This window comes from Cryptomeria japonica, chromosome 11 (assembly GCF_030272615.1).
Source record: "Cryptomeria japonica chromosome 11, Sugi_1.0, whole genome shotgun sequence".
Classification (NCBI taxonomy): domain Eukaryota; kingdom Viridiplantae; phylum Streptophyta; class Pinopsida; order Cupressales; family Cupressaceae; genus Cryptomeria; species Cryptomeria japonica.
In genome coordinates, this window is record NC_081415.1 from 523,098,992 (window position 1) to 523,124,218 (window position 25,227).

Below are 25,227 nucleotides of genomic sequence, written 5' to 3' on the forward strand. Positions count from 1 at the left end.
AAAATGAAGATTTACTTCTCTTTTTGAAGCGCTTTTATGTGATAGGGATAGCTAAATTCTTCTTAACAAACAAGTGACGCAATGTGTTAAGTTCCTGCCAATAGTGTGAGGAGAGGAAGAGGGAGAGAAATAGATAGAGAGGATATAGAAAAGTAGAGAGGGGATAAAAATAGAGAGAGAGAGATAAAAAGATAGATAGATAGTGAGGAAGAGGTATTGGGAGAGTTAAAGGTAGAGAGAGATAGAGAGAAAGAGATAAAAAGATAGATAAGTATATAGGGAGAAGGAGAGATAGAAAGGAAGAGATAGATAGATATATATATATATAGATATAGATAGATAGAGGGAGAGGGAGAAATAGATATATGTGGCATTATGATAGAAGAATAGAGAGACCGAGATATAAATAAATATTTAATTATTGAAAATGAGTGTTGCTAGATTAAGTAATTTTTTTTGATACATAAGTGTTTGATTTTCTATTAATCAAGAGTGTTACCAAATTTTAATTAAAAGTGAGTGTTGTCAAAATTTAATTTAAGGTATTGAAATTGAATTGAAATTCATTTTCAATAGTTGAAAATAAGTACTACTAGATTATAAATAGATATTGTTGTTAATGAATAAAAAGCAAGTGTTACTAATGAAGTTTAACAGTTGAGTAATAAATAAATAATTATCAATACTGATAATTATTATTATTTTAATTTTTTGGGTGCATTGGGTGATATCCAAGTCTATATTTTATTGGTGAAACTTCAAAAACTAAAATAAATAAATAAAATGAATGTTATCAACAATATTGATTTCTTGAAAATAAATGTTACCAAATTTTAAATGAAGTGCTCTCAATTTTAATTGTATTGGTTTTTATATATGTTGATCATTTAATGTCAAAAAGCAAAAACAAAAAAAATTCTTTATTCACAATAGAAAAATCTTTTATAGATTACAAATGATTTTCAATATAATTATTTTCATATTTTAAATTATTATCTTTAATATCATTTTCATATAAATTTCTAATGTCTAATTTCATATATATTTTGATATTTTGTTATTATTTTATTTTAATATTTACTTGTATCAAAAATGTCAATCATGTAATATAAATGTTTTTTTACATATTTATAACATCAAACTATTTAATATTATTATAAAATACTTTTTAATAAACATTTTTAATTTAAAAATTATTATTTTTTATATATTTCATATAATAAAATTATAATATCTAATTTCATATATATTTTTAACATTTCATAATATCTAAGTTGCAGGGCAAATTTGCCAAAGAGGAGCTTCAACACCCATGGAATCTAGTATGTTTAATGATTATGAAATATTTTACCATTGAAGGCTGTCATAAAGTTTACTACTACTATCATATACCTTTGTTGAATCATTTTAGACACCATGATCTTATTTGTCTTCCTTTTTATCTGTTACATTCCTTGGAAAGCTCCATTAAGGAGGCCCTAGACCCTAAAAATGAGGACAAAAGCCCAATCCTGCTTCACCAAGGTTTGATTTATAGGATTTATGCTTACCACTCGGCCTTATGCCCCCCGTGCAACATTGTGTTGTTTTAGCCCCCTCTCCATGCCCCTCACCCCTTCTTTGTGTTTATGGGTGTAATTGCCCCCTCTAGATTTTTCCATCTTTCTACTAAAGCCTTTGCTTCTTCACCCCTCCCTTCTTCTTTTGTGACCATTATAGAGTTGAGTCCCCCAACCTTTCCCTCTCCTGGTGCCTGTTAAAGAGTGGAAACCCATTTTGTCCAAGGGTAAGGGCAAATCCACTAGAAACAGCAAAAGAATCATAATTGATAACTACAATTTTGAGGACTCGGATGAAGACCCTAATATGGAAACTAAGGGAAGGAGAAGGTCATGACAACTTGCCTCTCAGAGTGCTGGAGGGAAAAAAAGAGGAAAAGCAGACTGTTATCGAAATGGAAGAGGATACTGAAGGGGATGATGGGGATGGTGGAATCTTAATTGGGCCTGAGGGAGAGGATGTGGATGCAGGGGATATTGGTGCTCACAATTAAGGTTATGTTTTCCCTCCGTTGGGCCCTCGGGATATGACTGAAGGGAATGTGGAGCCTACTGATAAATTAGAGGAAGTGGCCCCAGACAAAATTCTGCAAAAGGTGAACCCAATTATTGCAATGGCGTCTGATATCGATGGTGAGGGGAGTGGGGAGAAGGAAGGGGATGATTTGGGGGGTGTTTTGGAAGACATTGATAGGGGAAAGAAAGACAATAAGAAGAAAGGGGACAAGAAAAAAGAAAAAGGGTGTTGTTGTTCTGTTGAAGAGGATCAACAACATGTGAAAACAAAAGAGTTTGTTGAGTCAACTAACTAGCCCAAGGATGATGATTTAAAGGCCCTAAAGCATGAGGTCCGAGAGATGAGGAGTCGCTTGGATAGCCACGTGATGAATGTTAATTGGAGGGCTTCAACAAAGAGATAAATGATACGAAGAGCAGATGGGATGTAAGAGACAAACAACTAGCCAACATCAACAAATTATGTAGTAGAGTAAAGCACAGTTCGACTACGATTCTATGCCTCCTGTGAATGAGGATGCAAATAAATAGACTTGCAAAGAACTTTACAAGTTCCTCACTGAGGACTGGGAAAATGTCCTTGGTTTCGCTGGGCTTCGTAAGCCAACTCCCTAGGCCTAGGCTTAGTTTAGTCTTTTTATGTTTTTATGGTTCTCTATAGTTCTCTGGACTGAAGGGTGCTCCCCCTGTTGCTTTATTTCTAGTTTGTTGTTAAACTCTCATTTCAATTTTGATCTCTTTGTTGTTAGTATGCTACTAATAGCCTTAAGTCTATGTTAAGGGTCAACGCCTTGATCAACGCTACTTTCATAATAAAAAATATCTCTACACTATTTGATTTTAATATTTATTAACAGAAATATAATATTTATTTCTCGAATCAAGGTTTCCATGTTTAGAAAATTATAAATTTAAATAAATGTATCCATAATAAAAATAATGTGCAACTCTTTTCTAAACAACATAAGGTAATAAAATCATAGAAAATATTGTATTATTATTTTTTAATATTATAAAAATTAAATTTATTTATCAAAAAGAATGTGTTGGAAAAATATTTGAAATTCTAAATGTCTTTAGAGATTCATACGACAATTATAATATCATCAATTTGCATTTCAAATATCCTTGCAATATAATAAAAAATACGTGCCTATGTATGAAGTGAATTTAATTGTTGTACAAGGAAGAATTTAATTGATGTACAAAGTATGCAGCAAATATAATATAAAAAATGAAAAAATTAAATTTATACCTGCTATAATCAATAGAGAAATATAAATGTTTTTGTTTGAAATTATTAAATAAAAAAAATAATTATAGATTATAGAATAGATGTTCAAAATTTTAATTCTATCTATTAATTGATTAAATTAATTAAAAAATTAAATTGCATGGATGTAATATCCTACCTTCAGAGGAACTAATAATATCTATTACATTCGTTAGCAAAATTGCCAATACCATATCTACGAAGTCAGCATGTTACAATCATAGACTACGATAAAAAATTGTTAGTTGGATACGGGACTGTTTATTATGTTCGCTGACTCCAAGCTTTTATATAATATATAACGGGTTATGCTAATTATATCGAAACGTCAATTTTAGTCCGTGCATAAACAACTTTCAGCACGAGACACTTTTTCTTTAATTAGAAATCAGAAGTCTTAAGCAAATGCAATACTATTTCATGATGAGGTATGCCATTTTATATTCTATATACTAGCTTGATTTTGAAAGATACTTGTGAAAACAAAAGGTTGCAACTGTCAGATCACAACCTAGCATGAATTCAAAAAATGTAGTGCAAATGATGGAAATTCTTTCTATATTAGATTTTGAAAAGTTGATATGGGAAGGCAACGACTGAATTAACTAAGAAAACACCCTCCTAGTAGTCTTATTTATATAGTTCTCTAGAAATTGCGTGACTGTAGTTTAATATGGCACCTGTGAAAATTTACAAGCTTGATTTTGAAATATTCTTCAAAAACAAAAGAAACGGGCAATTCGCAACTGTCAGATCCCAATCTAGCGTGCATTCACGAGAAATGCAGTGCAAATTTTAAGCCACTTTCTCTAAATTAAAATTTGAAAAGTTGATTATGGGAAAGGAACGACTGAATTAACTAAAACGCCCTCCTACTAGTCTTTTTTTATATAGTTCTTGAAAAACTGTGTGGGTGAGTTGATATACAATCTTATTTACATTCTGCTGTTTCTGTTTTACAGTGCCGTTTTTGTTTCCGCGTTCTTTCTTTGTCACCTTTAAATAAGCTCCATATATTAGACCCAGATGTGTCTGTTCGAGCACTAGATAAAGAAGTAGTGTCCTGCTTACTATTACGTCGTATATACACTATGCGGCTATGGTTTTACACAAAGACAATCATATGTGCATTTCAAACATATTATCATTCCACTCTATCCGATCATAATAAAATTCAACAATGGGGTTAGTGCTGATTTGATTAATCATTCTGTGTGACGGATAAATCAATCTGAATTTGCATGCATATGATATCTCTAAGTGTCACAAAATGGAAAGAAAAGGACAGAGATAGACCGTCGTCTTTGTCAGAAAGGTTCAACTGGGAATCCAAGTTGACATTTCCTGCAACTGTGTGATCTTCGTCTAGACCAACTTCATTTACTGTTGTAGTTTTCTCTCCATCATTCTTCAACAGGATCCCAGCTCCAGTAGTTGTAGTTGGTACTGCATTTAAAGCTACATTCTGGTGGGGTGCGTCCTCTCCCCTCTTTCTCTGAGAAGCTTCAATAGCATAATCAGCTGTTACACCTGTTACAGTAGGAGATTATACAATTCAGAAAGTATTTTGAGCCCTTGATAAGTGAAACGTCAAAATGGGACATAACACACTCATTGAGATAATTCAATGGTTGCAGAAATGTCTTAATATTCTCAAGAAGTAGAAAGAGTATAGATGAGCTTCAGTATCAGCATAAATGCATGCAAAGGAATCAAGTTTTCTGATATTCGAAAAGATAAGATGAAATGTCTATGTGCTTGTATTGGAACCCAGAAGGAGGTATAGGTAACCACCAATATATCTTTTTCACCTGTTACAGTAGGAGATTATAAAATTTAAAATTGTTCTGAGTAACTGATAAGTATTGCGTCAAAATGAGAAATAAATATTACATTGAGATGATTCAGTGGGGCTTGCTGAAAACATATCTTTATATTCTCACAAAGCAGAAAAAATAAAGAATAAGCTTCAATATCTGCATAAATGCATGTAAAGAATCAAGTTTTCTGACGTCTGAAAAGATGAAGAGGAAATGTGTTTGTATTAGAATCCAAAGAAAGAAATAGGCAACCATCAATACAGATGTCCAGATAAACATCAATGTACAGTTGTTGCCGTTCCAATTCTCATGATCTAATCATTCATTTTAAGGTACACGCATTTTTTAAGAGAAAAATACCAATAAACCTAAGCAAATAAAGCAATGCTAACTGAACCTTAAAGGCAGCAGAAAAAATAATGGCACAGAAAAAATATAACAAGAAAAATTACCTTGAGAAATCTTGTACAAAAAATAACCAGCAAAAATGACTCTCACTGTACTAGCTAAACTGTCTACTTTACAATAAGCTATTTTGCACTTGTGCTTAACCCTTATCCATCTGTAAGCACATCAATACAAGAAATCATTAAGCAGTATTACGTTACAATGTGTATAAATCCATGGGCCAAAAAACCATCTATAATGCCCTAAAATAAATTTCTCAAAGGCTCCAGTCATTGAATCCCCTCATGTGAGATCGCTGGCCCCTCCATGTTCTCCAATGGAGAAAATGCCCCAGACCCTCGATTGTATTGGGATGTACAATATATATGGGGTGTATAACATACAAAGTACACAACATATTTACAGAAAAAGTCATTCTGAAAGGAAATTATAGGCTTTATAATAACAAGCTTCTACACTATTTTAGTATTAGGAAATCATTTCTAGAAATATATAGTGATTAATAACACAAGTAATGTTCAGATTGATTAAGTTGGTCAACAGTGGGGAACTTGGAAACCCAGAATGCCACTTACACTCAAATTGTTTGAATACATAGATCACCTTGCAAAGCCAAGACAATAGACATAGATGATTTGTTGAAAATGGTACAGCAAATACAGAAAAATCAAATCAAACTATTTTCGCATATTTACTGCTTTATTTGAGAAATTAATACATGAATTAAAATAGAGATAGCAACGCATACCAGATACAAAAGTAAAGTATATTGTTATTCACGCATAAAACTATTACAAAAGATGACCTAATATGGTCAGCCAAGGATCAAAATCAATCCAACTAGATCATATTCATTCCTTGACAATACACAATAAATTTAAAGGACTCGATGGTTGCCAAGGGGAACAAAACTCGACCAACTGATGTTTATAATACCCAAAGCCGATAGCAATTAATACATAGTCAAATAAACCATATTATCAGAACTTAATAATAGTGCAAGATCAATTGTTTATGCAGCTAAGAAATTCTTCAATCTCAAGTGCAAGATCAATTTCTTCTTCCAGATCATTTCTCATCCTTTCCCTTAGCCATTCTAGAGCGGTTGGATGTTGATCATGCACTCTTAGCTTCTCTTCCTCCTGCATTACTTCCACAAGGAGCCCCAAGTCTTCAAATGCTGTTACTTTGAAACAATCCTGGAAATGCTGCTCTGTATCTAGAGGAAGTTCTTGTTCTTCATTTCTTTGTTGAGTAGGCCTCTTGGAAGTGCTGGCACTAAGTGTATCTTGTGCTTTGACTTGGCCTTCTTCTTGTGATTGATTCCTTGTGTTGAGTCCTGCCGCTTCCCCTACAAAGATGCCAATTTCTTGCACACTTGAGGAGTTGCCAGGCGACTGCACCTCTTCTAATCTTTGTTTCTTCTACTGTGGTTCTTCTCTTTAGACCTCCTCCCTTTTCTTCAATCGTGAATCTTGGGCACCACTTTTCTCTTTTCCAGGGTCTACCCTTCCTTATGGGATTGTCCCTTCTTTGGCTTGGACTCCTGATGATTCCTCAGTGGCTTCATCTCATGACTCCAAATTTCCCATCAAGTCATAAGTCACGCAAGCATTCTTACCCTTCAACTTACTAATGTGATACTCAACCCAGAGTCTTGTAAATTTTGTAACTGGCTGGCTTAGTGTGTCAAGATCAACTATCTATGGCTTAGATCAATTAGGCGCTTGGATTGGCTTGTCTTTATCCTTCTTAAAATCCGGATGAACATTGTTCACATCCTTCTGCACCTGATCAAGTACTTGGATGATTTCACATATCCTTATCATTCTGAGGGGCAACTTGGAAAACATTCTCTTCCTGGCCTGTTAATCATCCTTGGCGTTAGCCCAATAATCTTCGGGTTGTATTTTATGCTTGTGCCTCACGACAACCACCATTTTTATCCTATCGTATGGATCAAAATTTGATCTTGAAGTGTGGAATGTGAGGTGATAGAACTGCAATTCCTCTACTAACTTCTCTTCTACAGCTAATGATGCGCATACTTCACCGGAATCTCCCATGATGATCGAGAACTCAATTCCACCCTTCTTTTATGAATCTTGTCATAAGCTATCAGTTGTCGTGTCACCTCAAGCAGTACCATCTTGTCAGTTGGATACCTTGGGAGCCTGTAGGGATAGGAAGAGAATCCCTAAAGCTGGATGTAAGTGAATCTTGGAAACTAGATGAACCATGCTCCATACTTCTTTATGAGTTTTTGTGCTTCCTGCGACAGCCTCATGTGAATGCCTCCATGTAGGGACCAGACAATGTGAAGGCGTCATTTGTTCTTTTGAAATAAGCAATGCTATATAGGTGAGGATAGCACTCATAGACTTTGAATTGTCTAGGACCTCATCCCATGGGTCCTTTCCCCAATAATCCGTTGAATTTGGTCATCCTTGCCAGCATATAAACAATGTATGAGGTCATGTAGAAGGACCGAATGCATCAAATTCTTCAGTTGTTCATTCAGGTTATTGATTATATTTGCCCAATCCACCATCTTTATTGCATCCATCACTTCCTCGATAAAGTAAAAAATCCATAGCTCGAAGATGAATGCCTATGGACATCCCATGAATCGACTCATCATCAACACAAGATCACTGTACTCTTGTTTGAAGTCCATCCCGATAAGCTGCTGGGGCATTTTGGAATGATGAGGTTTTGGCTTTTGCATCCATTTTTGGTTGATGATACCCACGCATCCATCCACTTTGGAGTCATAGAGCATCGCATCCCTTTCCTTTGTCTTGTACACCATGGATTGAAATGTGGGAATTCCAAAGGCTTCAGTAATTACCTCAATTGTGAGATTTGCCAAGAGTCTACCATCACGAGCCACAATTGCTCCTCACTCGGAGTTGTAGTATTTTGCACATTCAATGATCACCTCTGGGCATTGGATGGCAGGAGGGAAACCAGTGACTACCAAAATCCCACTTCTAGCTATCTTGTTGGCTACAACTGACAGTGGATGTCCATCATGACCAAACATTCTCTTCCTGAATTATTCCAACTTAAACATTCCTAAGTTGGTATCACCGGCTTCCTTCCACTTTGAAATGATCTTTGATTTCGAGAGAAATCCTTTTTGTTCATTTTTTATCTGAGATTGCCTGGACGTCCTTGCCACCTTACTTGATTCCGCCATCTAACTTCCTGCAGAATTAAATGACTAACATTAAAATCATGCTAAGGAAATTTAAAATCCATCATGAGAAGAATTCCACATTGCACATTCTAGACTTCAAATAAATAAAAACCTCGAAGATAAGAATTCCTGGATGAAGAAAAAACCACGTCGTAGCCACTTTACATTTCTTGCTTGATCTCTCCAAGATGCAATGTGAAGAATGAGCTCTCATGTTCTTTTTAAATAAGAAATTTGCCCATCTTGTTGCCAAGTTGGCACTGGGATAATTTTAGTAACTTCATTAATTCCTTCCAAAACACATTTCGTGTTTCCATTGTTGAGGGGGAGATGACTTGTCATTCTAGTGGACCTCGCTCATCATACTTGGTTTCAAAGTAGAAATTTCCATTATGCCTTGAGTCACGCCTCATTAATGAGGAATGTTCCCTTTTGGGCGTTCAAACTCCTCTTTAGCTGAACTTTTCATTCTCTTCCTTCCATATGCTCCTAATGGCAAGTACAAGCACTTGCACTCTTGACCAATGACAAAATCTTATTCAAAATATCTTAAATATAGGAAATAAATTTGAATGAAACATAAAAATATTATGTGACCATTATTTTCTTGGGCTCAATTATCACTAGCTTAATAGATATTATATTAGGCAAAGTCATAGTTATTTAATTATGCTAAATTAGGTAGATTGTTGTACCTATAAGAGTGTATTGTCATTTGTAATTGCACATTTGTTATGTGGTTTTTGATTATTGTCAAATTATATAGTAGCACTATGGCACAGTAAAATAAGAATCCTTATTATCAAGCTTAGATGGTATCAGTGTCAATTCCTTTTTATGTGTTGCATTAAGGGTATGTGAAAGGATCGGAGGTGAACACTTTCTTGTCCTCATATAAGACAATGACTGGTGGAAGGGCAAGGATGCAAGCTTGAACATTTATCCAGGATGCAGCAATTCTAAGAGGATTATGTTGTAAGACGTGATAGGTTTGGATGGTTTTGGATGGGGTGAAGTCTTCCATGTGGGAGTTAACTTTACCCTCATGCCAAACCTAATTGGACTTCCCTGATTTTATCATGTTGTGTGGGTAATTCTCAATGGAGTTAGTAGCTAATCCTGTCTTTTTGTTGACTGCAGATCCAACCCCACAGTAAAAGTGCAAAATAATTTTGCGCACAACAAAGTGTGAGAAAAGTATTGTTGCATGACCAAGCTTTGGAAGATTTTTGACTCAGAAGGATTACTAATAGGTAGGGGGCTCAGTACAATCATCAATTTCCTTTTAGGGGTCAAGTACACACTTCCAAATTGTTTTATTTGGGTATCAAGTTTTATTGCTTTTGTCTTTAAATATAGTGTACAAATACACATACACACACGAGCTTATTTGTAGCATAAAAATAAATAGAAGCAACTTATTAACACATGCTTACAATGGTAAGCTTATTTGTAACATAAGAATCAATGAATGTCCAAAGTTCGAGATATAATGTAGAAGCTTGACTAAAATTATATTAATTGAAATTATTTGAGGTTACTATTTTGCTCTTGATTTTTGTAATATTATTATCCACTATTGGTGGTTAAAAACTTAAAAAATTAAAAAATATACAAATTTTAATTTCACCCGAGTCTCAAAAGTTAAACCAAGAAAATGTCCACCTTGTGGAGTTCAAGAATAATCACTATTGTGTTTATCATGACCTTGATAAGATTGTGTTGAGCAAAGGAAAGAGACTAGATGATGATCCTAAAGATTTTGAAAAAAGACATAAAGAAGCTTCACTGCTTCTAAAATTGTCAGTTGCAGACGAATTAGTACCTAAACACCGGAATGCCATTTGGGCTTGATCAAATTGTGTTGAACAAAGAAGAGAGTATAGTTGATGATCCTGCAGACTTTGATAGAAGATGTGAAGAAGATTTACTTCTTCTTAAGCTATCGACTACAGATAAATTGGTTCACGAAATATGGAATGCCAACTGAGTGCCACTAGTATGGGAATACTTGAAGAACATGTACCAAACATCAGAAGTTAAACAAGCATTGTACCTTAAGAATCTCTTGTTTCCTACTAAGCTGCAAGGGCGACCTATCTTTGAATACTTGCTACAATTAAAGGATCTTGGTGATCAATTGTTAGCTATCAAAAACAAGTGGATGATTCTTATATCATAGCTTTGGTCTTATAGAGCTTATGCCATCCTATGGATCATTTGTTGAATCCTTGCATTTGATTGTGGAGACCCAAAAGTTCAACATTCAGAAGTTATCAACACTTCTTTGAATAAAGGACAGGAAACCTCAATCGATACAGAAAGAATGTATTCGGTGTAAGGATCATAGGCAAAGGTAAGCAAAAAACTAGCAAGCATTCAATTGATTCCTTTGAAAAAGGCAATGCATCTTAGTTCTTACTAATCCCAAGTTATATGTTTTTATTGTCAGAAGCCAAGACATTTACTGAGAAATTTTCAAAAGAAAAAGAGACATTTACCATGCCAAAGGGGATCAAAGCTAGAGAAAGTTGTAGAGATTGATGACCAAGAGATAACTTATTTGGCATTTGTTGTATCCAAAAAAATAGTCAGTTGATCCCACATCTTGGTATTTCATTCAAGGACCCTCAAACATAATGCGTGTCATAGAGACAGGTATGTAACAATTGCTAAAGATAAAAGTAGAAGCAAAACTGTTTCATTAGGTAATGGATGGATTCACCATGTTAATATTGACGTCACACTGAACAATACTCTGAGTTGTACTTTCAAGAAAGTTTGATGTGTTCCTAACATGAACAAAAAACTTCTATTTGTTAGTTAAATAACAAAGATTCATCTTTCAACGAATTGCCAAGGCAATTGATGTTAGGTCATCAATCATCATAATAAAAAGGTTATTGTAGATAATGTTGACAAGAAATGACTTGTAGCATCGTAAATTGTACACCCTTAATTAGGTTGTCCAATTTCACGCTTAGGTTAGCACCCACCTTAGTGTGTCGCATTTCATTATACATTATAGGAGTTCTTTAGGCATTTAATTATTAATTTGATTAAACCTAAGTTCTCTCTCATCAATTCACATATCATAAAATTGGGCCCTTGATCCTAGGTGCGCCCCTTTTTATTAATCCTAAGCTTACCCTACTTTCAATCTTCAAGGCATATTTCACATATCTACACATCTTGGTTTGAGCCACTTAGTTGGATTTGGCATTAGAATCACGTTATCTCACATCCCTAGAAAATCGGAAGAAGATTGATAGGACCAAGTAGTATACATTTTTCCCCAAATTTCGGGAGGATAATTTGGCGATCTTCTATAATTCAAATCCCGTTTGGTGTCAAATTTTATTGATTCTAAGTCGGCTTTTTATCATATTCATACTTAGGTTTTCATATATATAGCAATTTTTTTCCTCATTTGAGGATCCTAATCTAGCAATTCGAAAGGAGATCCTTGTGAAGTGAAAGTGTTGCTTTGTGTGAATTCTCAGATATGCAAAATCATTCATTAATCAGGTCTTCATCAACATCTTCATCAACCATGGAAGTTTAAGGAATCATTGGAGAATAATAAGGGAATCACCGACTATTTATTGGCTTGTATTTCTCTTAGGATTCAGTATGATTTCATGTTGTTCCTATGTCTCTATGTTGAGCTTCAGATTTACATCACATTAGTTTTCAAATTCACATTATTGCTTTAGATTTGCCTTGCAATTGTGATTTAAAGCATTCTCATTACAATCATTTAGGGTTTGCTCTAATACACTTGGGTAGAAATCTAGTTTGCATTTAGCTCATAGTAATCTTAAAAACACATAAGATTCAAGAGAACACAGATATTTTTAGTTACAATATCGGCTATTTGTGGAGGTGGAAATCACCAAAACAAGGGGGTTGACTATGGAAAACCCTATATAGCCACAACTCTACCATTTTCAAATTGTAGATGCAGTTACAGGTACTTGTTGAAGCGTGTCATGTCCCCTTTCTAGAGTGGACATCAAAGACGAAGGAGTTGGCCTATCAATGGAGTCTCGTAGGCTAGAAGAGGATGATTGGGACTCATTCAATGCATATAGTGACTGGTTTTTGGTTTTACAGGCAGTTTGGAGCAGATCCTAGATTTTAGGGGATATCCCTAAATTTTAGGAGGTCATGACAGTTACCGGTCGTGAGGTTATTCATGACCTTTTAGATGGTTTCAGTTTCAGGAGATTTGGGTGTGTTTCCTAGTTTCTAGGAGCATCCCTAGATTCTAGGGATGAGACTGCTAGTTGATCCATGATTTCTGACATCAATCACAGATAGGTGACAGGTTTTGTTTCAGGCTTTTGGTGTGTTTCGAGCTTTCTGTAGCTATTTGGGTTATATTTTTAATATATTTAAATATTTCCTAAGTTAGCGTTTTAATATTTTAAATAAGGCTGTCTATAGCCATTTTGGAGTAATAAGGGGTTTTTGGCTTCATCTAGATTCGCATGCCCATGTGTTATAGCTCATTGGAAAGGTCTTGAACTTTTCTAAATGATTTTCACTTGCTAGGGTCCTTTTGGCGCTTGGAGTTATTTTATATGGAAAAAGTGGTGTTTTTTCTATACTTGGGCGCCCAATATTGGGAAATATGACTTTATATTAAAGCGCACTTTTCATATATCTTTAGGGTTCGATTTGGAAGGAAAGAGATATAAGGAGAAGGAAACCTAATTTCTCATTATCTTTTACATATTGAAAACTTGTTTGGTGCGATATTGCTCTGATAGAGCAACTCTTCAATCTGGGATGCAAACCCCATGATTGGTACTGGCTGGGACGTAGCCCTTAGCTATTGATTGGCAGTGGATTCTTTTGGCATTGGCATTATTGGTCAGAGTGTATGCGCTATTCCTTGTGGAGATTCAAATTGCTTGGTGAGGGTTTCAGCAGGGTGGTTGAATTTCCCAGCTGGGGTGTGATTGTTTCAGCTTGATGCCACCATTATAGAAGGTACACTTTACGCTGGAAGTGGTGAAGACTTTCATTCATCCATAGCTGGTGTTCTTGGTTTGTGTTCATCATCTACCCTTCAGTTGGCGCCATTATTGGATGTAAGCACATCCCCAGTGCGTAGGGAATAATCTGGATATTATAAATCATAAATCTGCCTGGTACGATTTGTATCAATTCTGATTTAATTGAATGTTCGTACTTGTTTCAGCTTCCTTCCTTATTTGCTGTTCTTTATTCATTACTTGCTTATATATTCAAAAAAATACAAAAAGAAACCAAACATTCTGCAACTTCTCTATATTCTGTAAGACCATCAGCAAAATCACAGGAAAAATATAGTTTATTATTTTAAAAATTACAGCGGATCAGCAAGGGGATCCATCAGGGATCTTTCAAAGCAAGAAGATTTTGAGAACTCTCAAGATACAGGTGCAGATTCACCATTAGAAGTTGAGCTTGGTTTTCTGGGACTAGGGTGCCCAACGCACCTGTCCCAGGACCAAGGCACCCCATGCCCTAGTCCTCCTTGTGCTCCTCCATATTTTCAAGTCACTACCCAAAGTGTCCCTAAAATCAGATCTCCAGACTATAGCTCAGTAGACCAAGGTGCCCAATGCCTTGGTCCTGTTAGTTCAAGATCAGATTTTGGTCACAGGTGCACAATCAGATCCTTCAGTCATTTTTGTACTTGTTGTCTCATTTTTTTATCAGTCAGTCAGTTGTACTTGCTGTTACATTCACTTTTCTTTTTTCTTTCATAATAGTTTTACATTCTCATATTCTTTGCATATCTCTTTACATAGCAGTGAAGGAATAGAAACCCTAGAAGTATCCCTTGACTCTCTTTTACAAGAGTTAGTCAAAGAGGATCACTCCTCTAGGTTCTTTCATATTCCAATGTTTGTGTGGAAGTGGATTTAGGTCTTAACACTACCCGATTCCATTTTCATCCAATACAGTTTGGTGAACCCGACATTCTTACACTTGCATTAATTTTGATTTTCATTTTTATTTGTATACACTTAAACATTCATACTTGTAACCATTTCTTAAACATATAGCTTATGCACTTTCATTAATTGTATTGGTTAGTTCATATGCTTGCACTTAGTTAATCACATAATTGCTTCATTGCTTAGAAATTCAGTTTTCTTTCTTTGCATTGTTTCTTTCATTGCATTGTATAAAAAAAAGAGGACATTTTCAGATTTTCATGCCAAAAACAATTTGAGGGTGCTGCCCCGAACCCCATTCCATGTCGTTGATTCTAAGATAAAACATCGGCCTTCAGCCGACTTGTCTTTGCATCATGATAGTTTCTTAGACCTTCTTATGACCCTTCACCCCTCTCCTAAAAATCCTACGAAGGGCATTTTGAGGCAAGGAGATGATTTCAATAACACCTTTATTAATGCTCTTCCTTCTAAAGATGAAGCATTAATAAATAGTGTTATTCCCTCTCCCAAAATTGGCCCTACCCATGAAGACACCCTAGTTCAAGAAGAGATTGTTAATATTTATTTCAAGATCTCTCTCTCAAGGATGAATCTTTGAAGAGTGATGTGGATCCTTCTCCTAGAGTGTACCTCCCCCATGAGGATCATTTGGTGCTAGAGGATGATATGATGGCTACCTTTCCTAGTAACACTATACCTTCTTTCAATAACCTTCCCTCTAGGGATGAAGCATTAATGACTAGTGCTAGTCCCTCTCCCAAAACTGATCCTATCCATGATAACATTTTGGTGCAAGAAGAGATTATCAACACTTCTTTCAATAATCCCCCTCGTAGGAATGATGTTGATCCTTCTCCTAAAATGTACCTCCCTTCTAAGGATACTTTGGAACAAGAGAATGCTCTTAGGCTACAAGGGTTTAATATCACTAACAATCCCCTCTATGAGGATTTCCCTTTCATTCAATCTAAAGAGAATCATATTCATGAAGAAGTGTTTAAGGTTGATAATCCTCTTTCTGAACCACTTGATGATTGCATCTCTACTAGACCTTCCTCAACTATTCCCAAACCATCTTTGATCAATATGATACATGTGAATGGTTATGAAACTCCTAACAAGCCTGTGATTGTTGTTTAGGGTGGTAGTACTCCTCAGTTCTCGACCTCTTAATAAAGCTCTTTTTGTGTTTCAAGGTGGCTATAATAATGATACTTTTTACACTCCTAACAAACTGGTTATTACCGTGCAAGGAGGTTATGTCACTAAGAGTCCTTATGAATATGCCAAACAAATCACCTGAGAGAGTTACGACTCAGTTGCCCACACATATAATATGAGGAACAATAGGCAACCTAATCCTCCTCTCGTTATCCCTTCTCTTCCTACTTCTCAACCAATACTTTCACCAACACCTCATTTATCACAACATCTTGGTAAAGAGTATGATCTTATTGAACAACTTAAAGCTACTCTTGCCAGATATCCCTTTAGGATTTGATCCAAACTTCATCCACACATCATTGAATGTTACAAGATGCTTCCACCTACAGCAACACCCAATAATATGTCTTCTTTGATTGATCCTATGAAAGCACCTAAAGCTCAAATTGTGTTTTCACAAGACAAGTTACCTTCAAAGTAAATTCAAAATCTGATCCTCTTATGATTGTAGCCTTAATGTTTGTAGCATTGATTTATTGCATAAAATTAATGTGGACACTTCTCTTATCCAACCTGAATCTCTTTCTATTCATGACTATGACAATGTTTCTAGAGCATCCTTAGGTACTATAACCTTGCCTATTAAGATAAGACTTGTTATTTTACCTACGCCTATCCAAGTCATGCCCAATAGTCTTACTTACAATCTTCTCCTAGGACGACCTTGGATTCATGCTATGCAAGTTGTCCCTTCTAGTATTCATCATCAAGTCAAATTTATTTATGACAATAAGATGTATACTTTGCACACTGATACTAATTTACTAATTTCTGAAGTGCCTGAGAAAACTAAATGTCAACAAGAAAATGGAAGCAAACTGAAGAAACAATTGAAAGAATGTGCCACTCCTCTCATGATGTTGAAAATTGTTTCTGCCAATTGAACATGCTGAAGTCACTCTACCATTTATATTCTTGCAATCACAACACATGTGCTAATCTAGCACTGCCTTGGCCTGATTGATGAACTTTGCATATCCAGTCTCTATTGCAATTATCCTATCAAGTGTAAACTTGAAAATTTGTACATCCTCCCTCATGTAATTGCAAGAGTACCATGAGAAAAATCTAATAAAAATCTTCCTTCCAATCCTCCAAGCTTTTAATCTGTCCATTTGTGTCCAATATCTCAAGGATTGACCAATGTTGAAATGTGTGGAAGAAGTTGATTTTGGCCTTTATTCTTTGCTCTCTCTTTGAAATGAATTGATCTCCATCTATCACCATTTTTCGCATCTCTGCTGATTTTATGCTAGGTGGAGCATCTAGATTATGCTATGTTACCACGCTCAATGTTTTCGAGATGTGATGCTTAGGTTGCCACCTCTCATATATTGGCTTTATTATTGCACCATTATTTATCAAGTGATCTAATGCTTGCAACAAGGTCTGGTAACTACTGTATACATTATCAGTTTTCTCAATTACATTCTTTAACCTATAGCTCAAGACTTCTCTAAAATTGCAATTGTCCGGTCCTTTACCCCTTCCTTGGTTGCTGCAACCATCTTGTCCAACTTCTCCATCCTATGTAATGTCCCATTTTAAGAACAATGCAATATAAACACAAAAAGTAATGCTTCAATACCACTGAAATGTCCCCTTTTAAGAAAACTAGGAATTATGGGGCAATTACTTCAATTCCTTAGAATTACAATAAGTGATTTAGCAATTGATAATATGAAGACAAATATATAAATAATGACAATAATCAATGTCACTTGCTATCTCTGATATATGCAATTGTATGTATGCTTAAGTGGATAGATATGATTTGCACTTTGTGCAAATCATCACTTTCTATGTCAAATATGGCAATGTAACTATGCAATGAGATGTAATAATATTGCTTACAACAATAAAAATCGCTATCTCTAATATAAACTCTTAAAACATGCAATATATGATAGGTAATATCGCCTATAGCAATATAGTTGTTGTGTCTGATCCTGATATAACAACTTGCAACAAAGTTGTTGATGATGTGTCTGATATGTACTTTCCTCCCTTGCAATCAATGGTGCCATCTTTGATTTAAACTTATTTGCTTGCAACTGAATAAGCGAAATTGGCAATTGCTCAAATGAGCAAATACAATTTTAGGATTAAAGGTAAATAAGTTTCCAAATCCGATGCCCCTAATGGAATGAATTTGAATGCCTTCTTATATCTTGTTTGTGGAATGATAAATCACAATGCCAAGAGACATGTCTTATTATCAACATCTTTCCCTTGTGTTAATCGCACCAATTTGTGTTAAATACTAACAGTTGTACACATTATCCAAATTGGTTTGTATATACCAAACATAGCACCCTTCCGTTATGAAAACCACTCCATTCCATAATACATAATCGTTGCTTTATTAAAAAAACAATTAAAACAAGGCTCTCTTTATTAAAATATTGCAATTTAAATCAAAATTTGAGCTGCTTGGGAAAATCAATCCAAGTAGGGACTTAAAAATCCCATCAAAATCATTTAAAACGTCAAAATATTCCCCATAAGGGAAAATCGATCTAAGTATGGACAAAATTTCCCAACCAAAATCCATCAAAATGCACACAAAATGGGGCTAGGGGAAAATCGACCTTAGTCTGGATGAAAATACGGACTTAAAATCATTAAAAACACTCTCAGTGGAAAATTGCCTTCTGGACTGAGAGTCTGCACAAAAATCCTCAAAACTCGTCACAAAAGATCTAGTGGAAAATTGACCCAGGTGTGGAATGTCATCTGCAATTCCATCCATACCTCCCTAGTGGAAAAACGTGTGTAGTCAGGATAAATCCTGACACTTAATCAAATTTAATGCTTCCAAGGGAAAAAATGACCCTAGTATGGATTCTCAATGGTGAAAAAATGGGGCATGTCTGAATTTCAAGGGAAATCCATGTCCAGTCTGGATTCTGAGAAGAAAAAACCATGGGTAGTCAGGAATATGAGGGGAAAAGCACCTCTAGTGTGGAATTTTGACCTTTTAACCTTTAGGATACGGATTTTCATCCGAAAAATGATGATTTTTCCACTCAGAATCACTAGCAAACTTCAAAACTTAATAAAACTCAATTGGACTTAGGCAAATTCATCAAAAATTGGAGCGTAACACAAGGAAAACTATCGGGATAAAGTGCGAAATCAACTTGAATAACTCCCTAGGAGCGAGAAAACAACTCCAGAAGGTCCGAAAACACCTTAGCACTTAAAATCACCGATGAGGACATTAAAAACACGTTAACGCTCCAAAAAGGGTCAACACTTAGACAAAACTAGGATCATTAAAAATCTCAATTTTATGCGCTTGATCCTATAACTTCAGAGCCCTAAACGGCCCTAGGCATGATCAAAACTCTGAGACTCGAGCACGGGAAACACAAAATTGCCCACTAAGCAGCCAAAACCCTAACCTAACAACGCAAAAAGCAAGAAAAGAGGGGGTCCCCGTTAGCAAAGGGGTGATGTGTGAAAAGGTCACAACAGGTCCCCCATTAGAAAGGCCATGTAGAACTACCTCCTTCCCATTAGATTTGAACACTAACTACATAGTCTAATAACTTTGTTCATATTTGTCAAGCAAGTAAAACCATTGCACTCCTAACACCAACTCTATATCTCCCATGTTGATAACATAGAAATCATCTTGCATCTTATACTCCCCTAAAGTCAACTCAATTTGCTAAATCTTTTTATTACAAGGAATAATTGACTTGCTTGCAACAATTACATCAAACTCATCAAAGTCTTTTGTCTTCAATCCCATTTTAGTCACTAGCCCTTCACCGATGTAGTTGGGAGTAGCCCCACTATCAAGCACAACTGTCACTTTTTGTCCTACCAAGACCCCTCTAATAAAAAATCCATTATATATAAGTGCCCCTGATAGTGCTGCAAGTGTACTTGTTGGATGCTCCCCTCCTTGGTGCTCATGCTCAACCTCTTCTATAGCTTTCTTTGGCCTAGGCTCATCATTTTTTGTATCCTCATTAAAAACTACCTCTACATAATGTATCAGTCCCTTTTCCAAACACCTATGTCCTAGTTTTCATGGATCTCTACATGTGAAACATATCTTTTTCCTTCGGAGTTTGTTTTAGATACCTCTACTTGATTTGGCTTGCGAGATAATTCCTTTGGGAGGTGACATGATCTTCTATAAAGTTCTCTTTGGAAAATAGGGCATGCTTTCTTTGAATAGGACCTATTCTTAGTCACTGAATCATCCAAATTTAGAGATCTCTTGATGGCTTCTTGCAATGAGCTCATAATACAGTTGAAGGTGGAGGCTCCAGAACGGACAGTTCAGCCTTGTAGCCAAAGTCAACACAAGACAAAAACATCAAACTTTATTGATCAAATCACAGTTCTTACATGCCCATGGGCCTTCATATGCTCAATACATTTTGCCCATTGGACCCACATGCTGGAACATGGACCACCATCGGATTATTACAATGAAAATGTAGAAAAGAGGTCTTCAGCATCCTAATCTCCTGACTCCTAAATCCCCAAGTACGATAGCTTCTTTCCAAAGATCTTTGAAAGTGTTTATATGTCAACTCCAAGCACAAGGAGCGATCCACATCAACTTCCATTGGATTCTACATCCTATTTCTAGTGCAACATATAGGTCAGTTCCAAGTGGTTGAAGAGGGCTCAAAACTTGATGCAGATGGGTACGGACCCATCAAGAGGTCACCTAGCTTCCTATCCACTGTGTAATATGTCTCATAGGCTCCACAAGGCTTGAAAGGATTCTGCATGCTATCTCCTTTAGGTCGGATCCCAATATCAGAATTTGCAGAGCAATCGATCGATTACCTTGCTTTGCATTATGAGATATATTTATACATGAAAGAAATGAGTAACCATGTATTCACAAGTTCAACAAATAGCTTTGTGTGAATAAAAAATAGGGCTTTCCCTCTTTTATTGTACCTTTGTTCTGTTGGAGTGGAGTGGAAAATTTTCATGCAGGCTTGACAAAGAAAAGAGGGTCATAGTTTCTATGGTGTGGGAAGCAGGAGTATTTAAACAGAAGTGATTACTAGTTCTAACTTTAGCAAGAATAGAACTTTGAAGTGAATAAAACTGTCAAGGTCAATAAAGACTACTTTCAGAATACTTAGATAATGCATTAACATGCTCTTTTTCTAACTGATAAAATTATTTTGGGAGAGAGGCAGTTTCCAACCTAAAAATTCATTCAAAACACTATTTTGATTGTCCATGATGGTATCAAATTTACAAGTGTTAAAGGTCACTGAATTTCTTCCAACCCAACATGCATATTCGATTAATATACATGCATAAGCAAGGCAAACTTCGATAAGGTCTCATACTAGGCTTCACATTCTAACTAATGTTCCTGTATCTTTTTGGCAAAATTTCCTACTAATTGATTGGATCATCTACTGCTTTTTACCAAGTTTTGCTATGGAAAAATAGAAGAATTGCAATAGTTATTTTCTTTTGTGTGCTCACAGAGCTAGGCAGCATATACATGGTGAAAATATTTAGCTTTGTTAAGCCTTTCAAAATTATTGTAGCATCATTATTATGCGTGCTATCTTCTCTGAAGACATGCTGAAAACATCACAATTGTATTTGACAGACATTTTACAGAATAAAAACAATTTAAATTAACTTCTAATAAAGGCAGACGAAAACTTGCCTTGTTTATTGTGGCCCCAAGGATAAAATGGAAAGCAATAAAAGCTATCTTTCTCTTTATCTACCAACATTCTTGAGTCTTGAAGATTCTCAGATGAATATTGCTTGGCCAAACTGTTGTTGCCATGTTCTGATTTGGTTCGAAAAAATTTAACACCTGGCACCACTTGTCAATTTAAGAGAAAAGTTAGATAATAGAGGCAAGATTTTAAAATACGATACTTCCAGCTAAAAATATTTTTATTTACAAATGTTTGTAGTGGCTGGAATGGGACTCCCCATTGCATTGTACATGGGAATTTGCATCAGTAGAAAATATAATTTCTAAAATATCCTAGAACAAAGAGGAGACTGTCAGGCTGGTTTAATTTCATGTTTTGAGAATTTACATCTAAATAGTTTGTGAATGCTATGTAAGATAATGCAGTGCAAGGAAAGCAACTTTGATCTTCTGGGTGACTGAAAAGAAAAAACTACAACTAGCAATAGGATGTATGTTGAAATTAACTTACTTAATGAAAAATCATATATTTCTTATGTGTTCACTGTTGTTAGATCTCTTCCACAGCAGCCTACAGTTTGAAATTCAATCTTCTATTTGCATTCTCACATAGTAGTTGGTGGGGAAGTATTTTGTGAATTTGGTTAACAAAGCAGGTGGCCTGTCCTTTTCCTTTGAGATGAATATTAAATTCACTAAATAGTTTGATGCCCCATTGATTAACTTGTATTTTGGTGATACAAGGTGACAGACAATAAAGTAGCTTGGAAAAAAAATGAGCACCTCCAACAGATCAGCTATAGGGTTTTAACTTTGTTGTAGAGACACCTAAACTAGAACAAAATCTCCAAACAGTATACATCAAACGGTTTCCATAACTAAAAGACTAGAGAGATACAACCTAAATTAATTCAAATTATGCCAAATATTACAGAAACAGTTGTACAGTTCTATGGATTCCTAGCCTTCAGTACTTGCTGAAATTGGCAGTAGTTTATAAGGTACAATTTTTTGAGATTCACGGAAACCAATTACTCAGAGAAAAGAACATTAAACAAATGTGTTTGATACCCATGGTATTTGGACATATGGGCCAAATAAGTCGACTTAAAAAAATGCCCTAAAATTCTACAAAGTGAACATCAAAATGATATCCTTTTGGAAACTTATATCACAAATTCACAAAGTTTAATGACTCCATTGATTGCAAGGGGAGGCTAGCAGTAAAACATTGCAAAAAGGACTGTGTTAAATGAAGCACTGAAAATTAAACATAAATAATAACAGTAGAAATATGCAATACTAATTTCATGGAAAACAAAGTTAATGGTCTAGACATAATTCTGTTCAGAAGAAAGGATATACTATGGATCAACTGAATACAATTACAAAATGAAAGTAGTAAAGGTTTAATTAAGACATTGAGTATTGGCCCTTCAATGCATAGCTACAAGAGGAAATATCATGTGAAATTGATCCCAAATAGTCTGAGGATGTTCCAAAGCAGTCCGGAGGTGACAGAACTGAGAAAAACCAAAAATATAATTTTTTGGTATTTTCTAGCTTCTAGTAAATCACATTTTAGGAGGCCTTCGGAGCGGAATTTGAGTTTGAAACTTTTGTTGGTCTGTTAACTGAACAACCGAAGGCATGGTGTTAAAGGATTGCAACTAGATCTCTTCGAGACCTGTCCAGCGATGTAAGCGGTTTTGAATTTCAAGCGTCGAGTATGGAGTTATGACCCCGCCAAGCTGGGGTATCTAATTTAGAGTTTTTTGAAAATTTATAATTTGTTTGTTGTTTTATTCTCCAAAAAATCTGCATTTTGAATTTGTTGGAAACTGGAGATTGTTGAGATTCCAAATAGGTGTTTAAAAACTCATTTTAAATATGATAATGGTGACTTTTGATGCATATAACTCTTGTTTTGAGTTCTGTTATTGTCCATTTTTCACAATACTTGCAGGTTTCCACTTACCTTGTATTCTTTAACGAATTTCACTTTTGAATTCAGGTCAGAAATAGTAGCACCCAAATACCCAAGTTTTTCTATCACAAACCAGGTTGTTTCAAATCCAAATAGTTTAGTGCTCGAGTTCATAGCATAATCTTCCAGAACCCATTATTATGGATTCATGTATGATCCCTAACTAGACAACCTATGCCAGATTGCAACTCATAAAAAAGCATTGTCTCTTTTATAATACTAATTTCAATGCTTTTAATTAAAGTTATGAATCTGAAAGCTTGAGAACCATTGATCTTCTTGCCTTGTCCTTGGATCATATCCTTTCTCAACTGAAGCCAAACCATGTTTACATCCTTGAAGTGATGCTCCTTTCAATACTAGCATTGGCAATCTTTGTACTTGACTTCAAACTCTCCCAAATCCCTTGCACCTTTTGGTGTATCAATATGTTCCTTTCCATGAACTTGGCTGCCTTAGTTGTCTCTCAACTAGTTGCCTTTTTGCACTTTCTTGCTGTCTATGAACAAGTTGGAAACGTATTTTGAAGCAAATAGTCAAAACATGTTTCAAGTGGAGATAAATTAGTTGAAACAAGTACTTCCTTACCATCAAAATGCTAAATTCTTACCAAATTCTCATCCCAAGTTTTTTTATTTACCAATTACACTTTAAGAATTGTGTCAATGTCTAGTACACTATTCCACTTTGTACATTTGTTTGTGGATAAAATGCAGTAGATTTTGTTGTGACATTTTCACGCATAGGCCCACTGTAAATGGGGAACCCCTATTTTTGCTGAATAAACCAAGTCTTTTGTGGCCAATGTCATCTCCCGACCTTAAGGAATGAGTTATAAAGTCTTGTTGGTCTAGATTCTGGCCTTTAAAGTGATGGAATGCCTAAGTATGGAATGGATTTTAAAGAGTATAGATCCTTGACAGTTGTTGTCAAGTTGAGAATTAGGAAATGCATTGTATTATTGCTTTATCCTTCGAATTTTGCATCTTGCTAACTATGAACTTGATTGATACTTGTACTTCACAATGTTTCCTTGTCTTTTTCAGGTACATTGCGGGGAACAAGACTTTGGATGCTAAGAAGAGGACATCGTTGAGTGGATGATATCATCATCCAAGGAAGAGATTGCAATGATAGAAAAAGGAATTCACTAGTATAAGGATGAATTGATGCAAATTTGACTGAGTATTGAAAGGTCTACATGAAGAAATGAAAGAGAAATAGCCAAAATTTGGCTAAGTCTAGAAAAATTCCTCCCCAAAGATGAAAATGTGCTCCAGATGTGCTCCAGATCAAGGAATTCAGTGTTTGGATGAATGAAGATGATTTATGGTAAGTCTGGAAGCAAGCATTGTCTATTTTTAGGGTTTCTATCCTGTAGACTCGGAAAAGAAGTCTGTAATCAAGTGCATAGTGAAATTTGGCTAAGGGCAAAAAAGGAAACCTTTCAAAGGGCCTTCCAGTGAAATTTGAGTGTTTTTTATGAGCTTACTATTTTTAATAAGTTTCACTGTGGCCCTAATTGGCCTAATTTTGAGTTTAAACCAACTTACTATTTTTAGCAATGTCTATTTTTAATAAGTTTCATTGTATCCCCGTTTGCCCTAATT

The 25,227-nt window shown here is 35.3% G+C and overlaps 1 protein-coding gene across 1 annotated transcript in view; it reads right to left on the reverse strand.

The window, feature by feature from the left end:
• The window catches only part of LOC131035151 (uncharacterized), a 143,911-nt gene extending 122,097 nt beyond the window's left edge, over positions 1 to 21,814 (reverse strand). The window contains exons 1-2 of the mRNA XM_057966788.2: positions 21,631 to 21,814; positions 4,645 to 4,878 (exon numbers count right to left, since the gene is read on the reverse strand). Of these exons, the coding sequence (XP_057822771.2) occupies positions 4,645 to 4,878; positions 21,631 to 21,700 (304 nt within the window). The 5' untranslated portion in view covers positions 21,701 to 21,814. The remainder of the gene's footprint in view (positions 1 to 4,644; positions 4,879 to 21,630) is intronic.
• Positions 21,815 to 25,227: the final 3,413 nt, after the last annotated feature.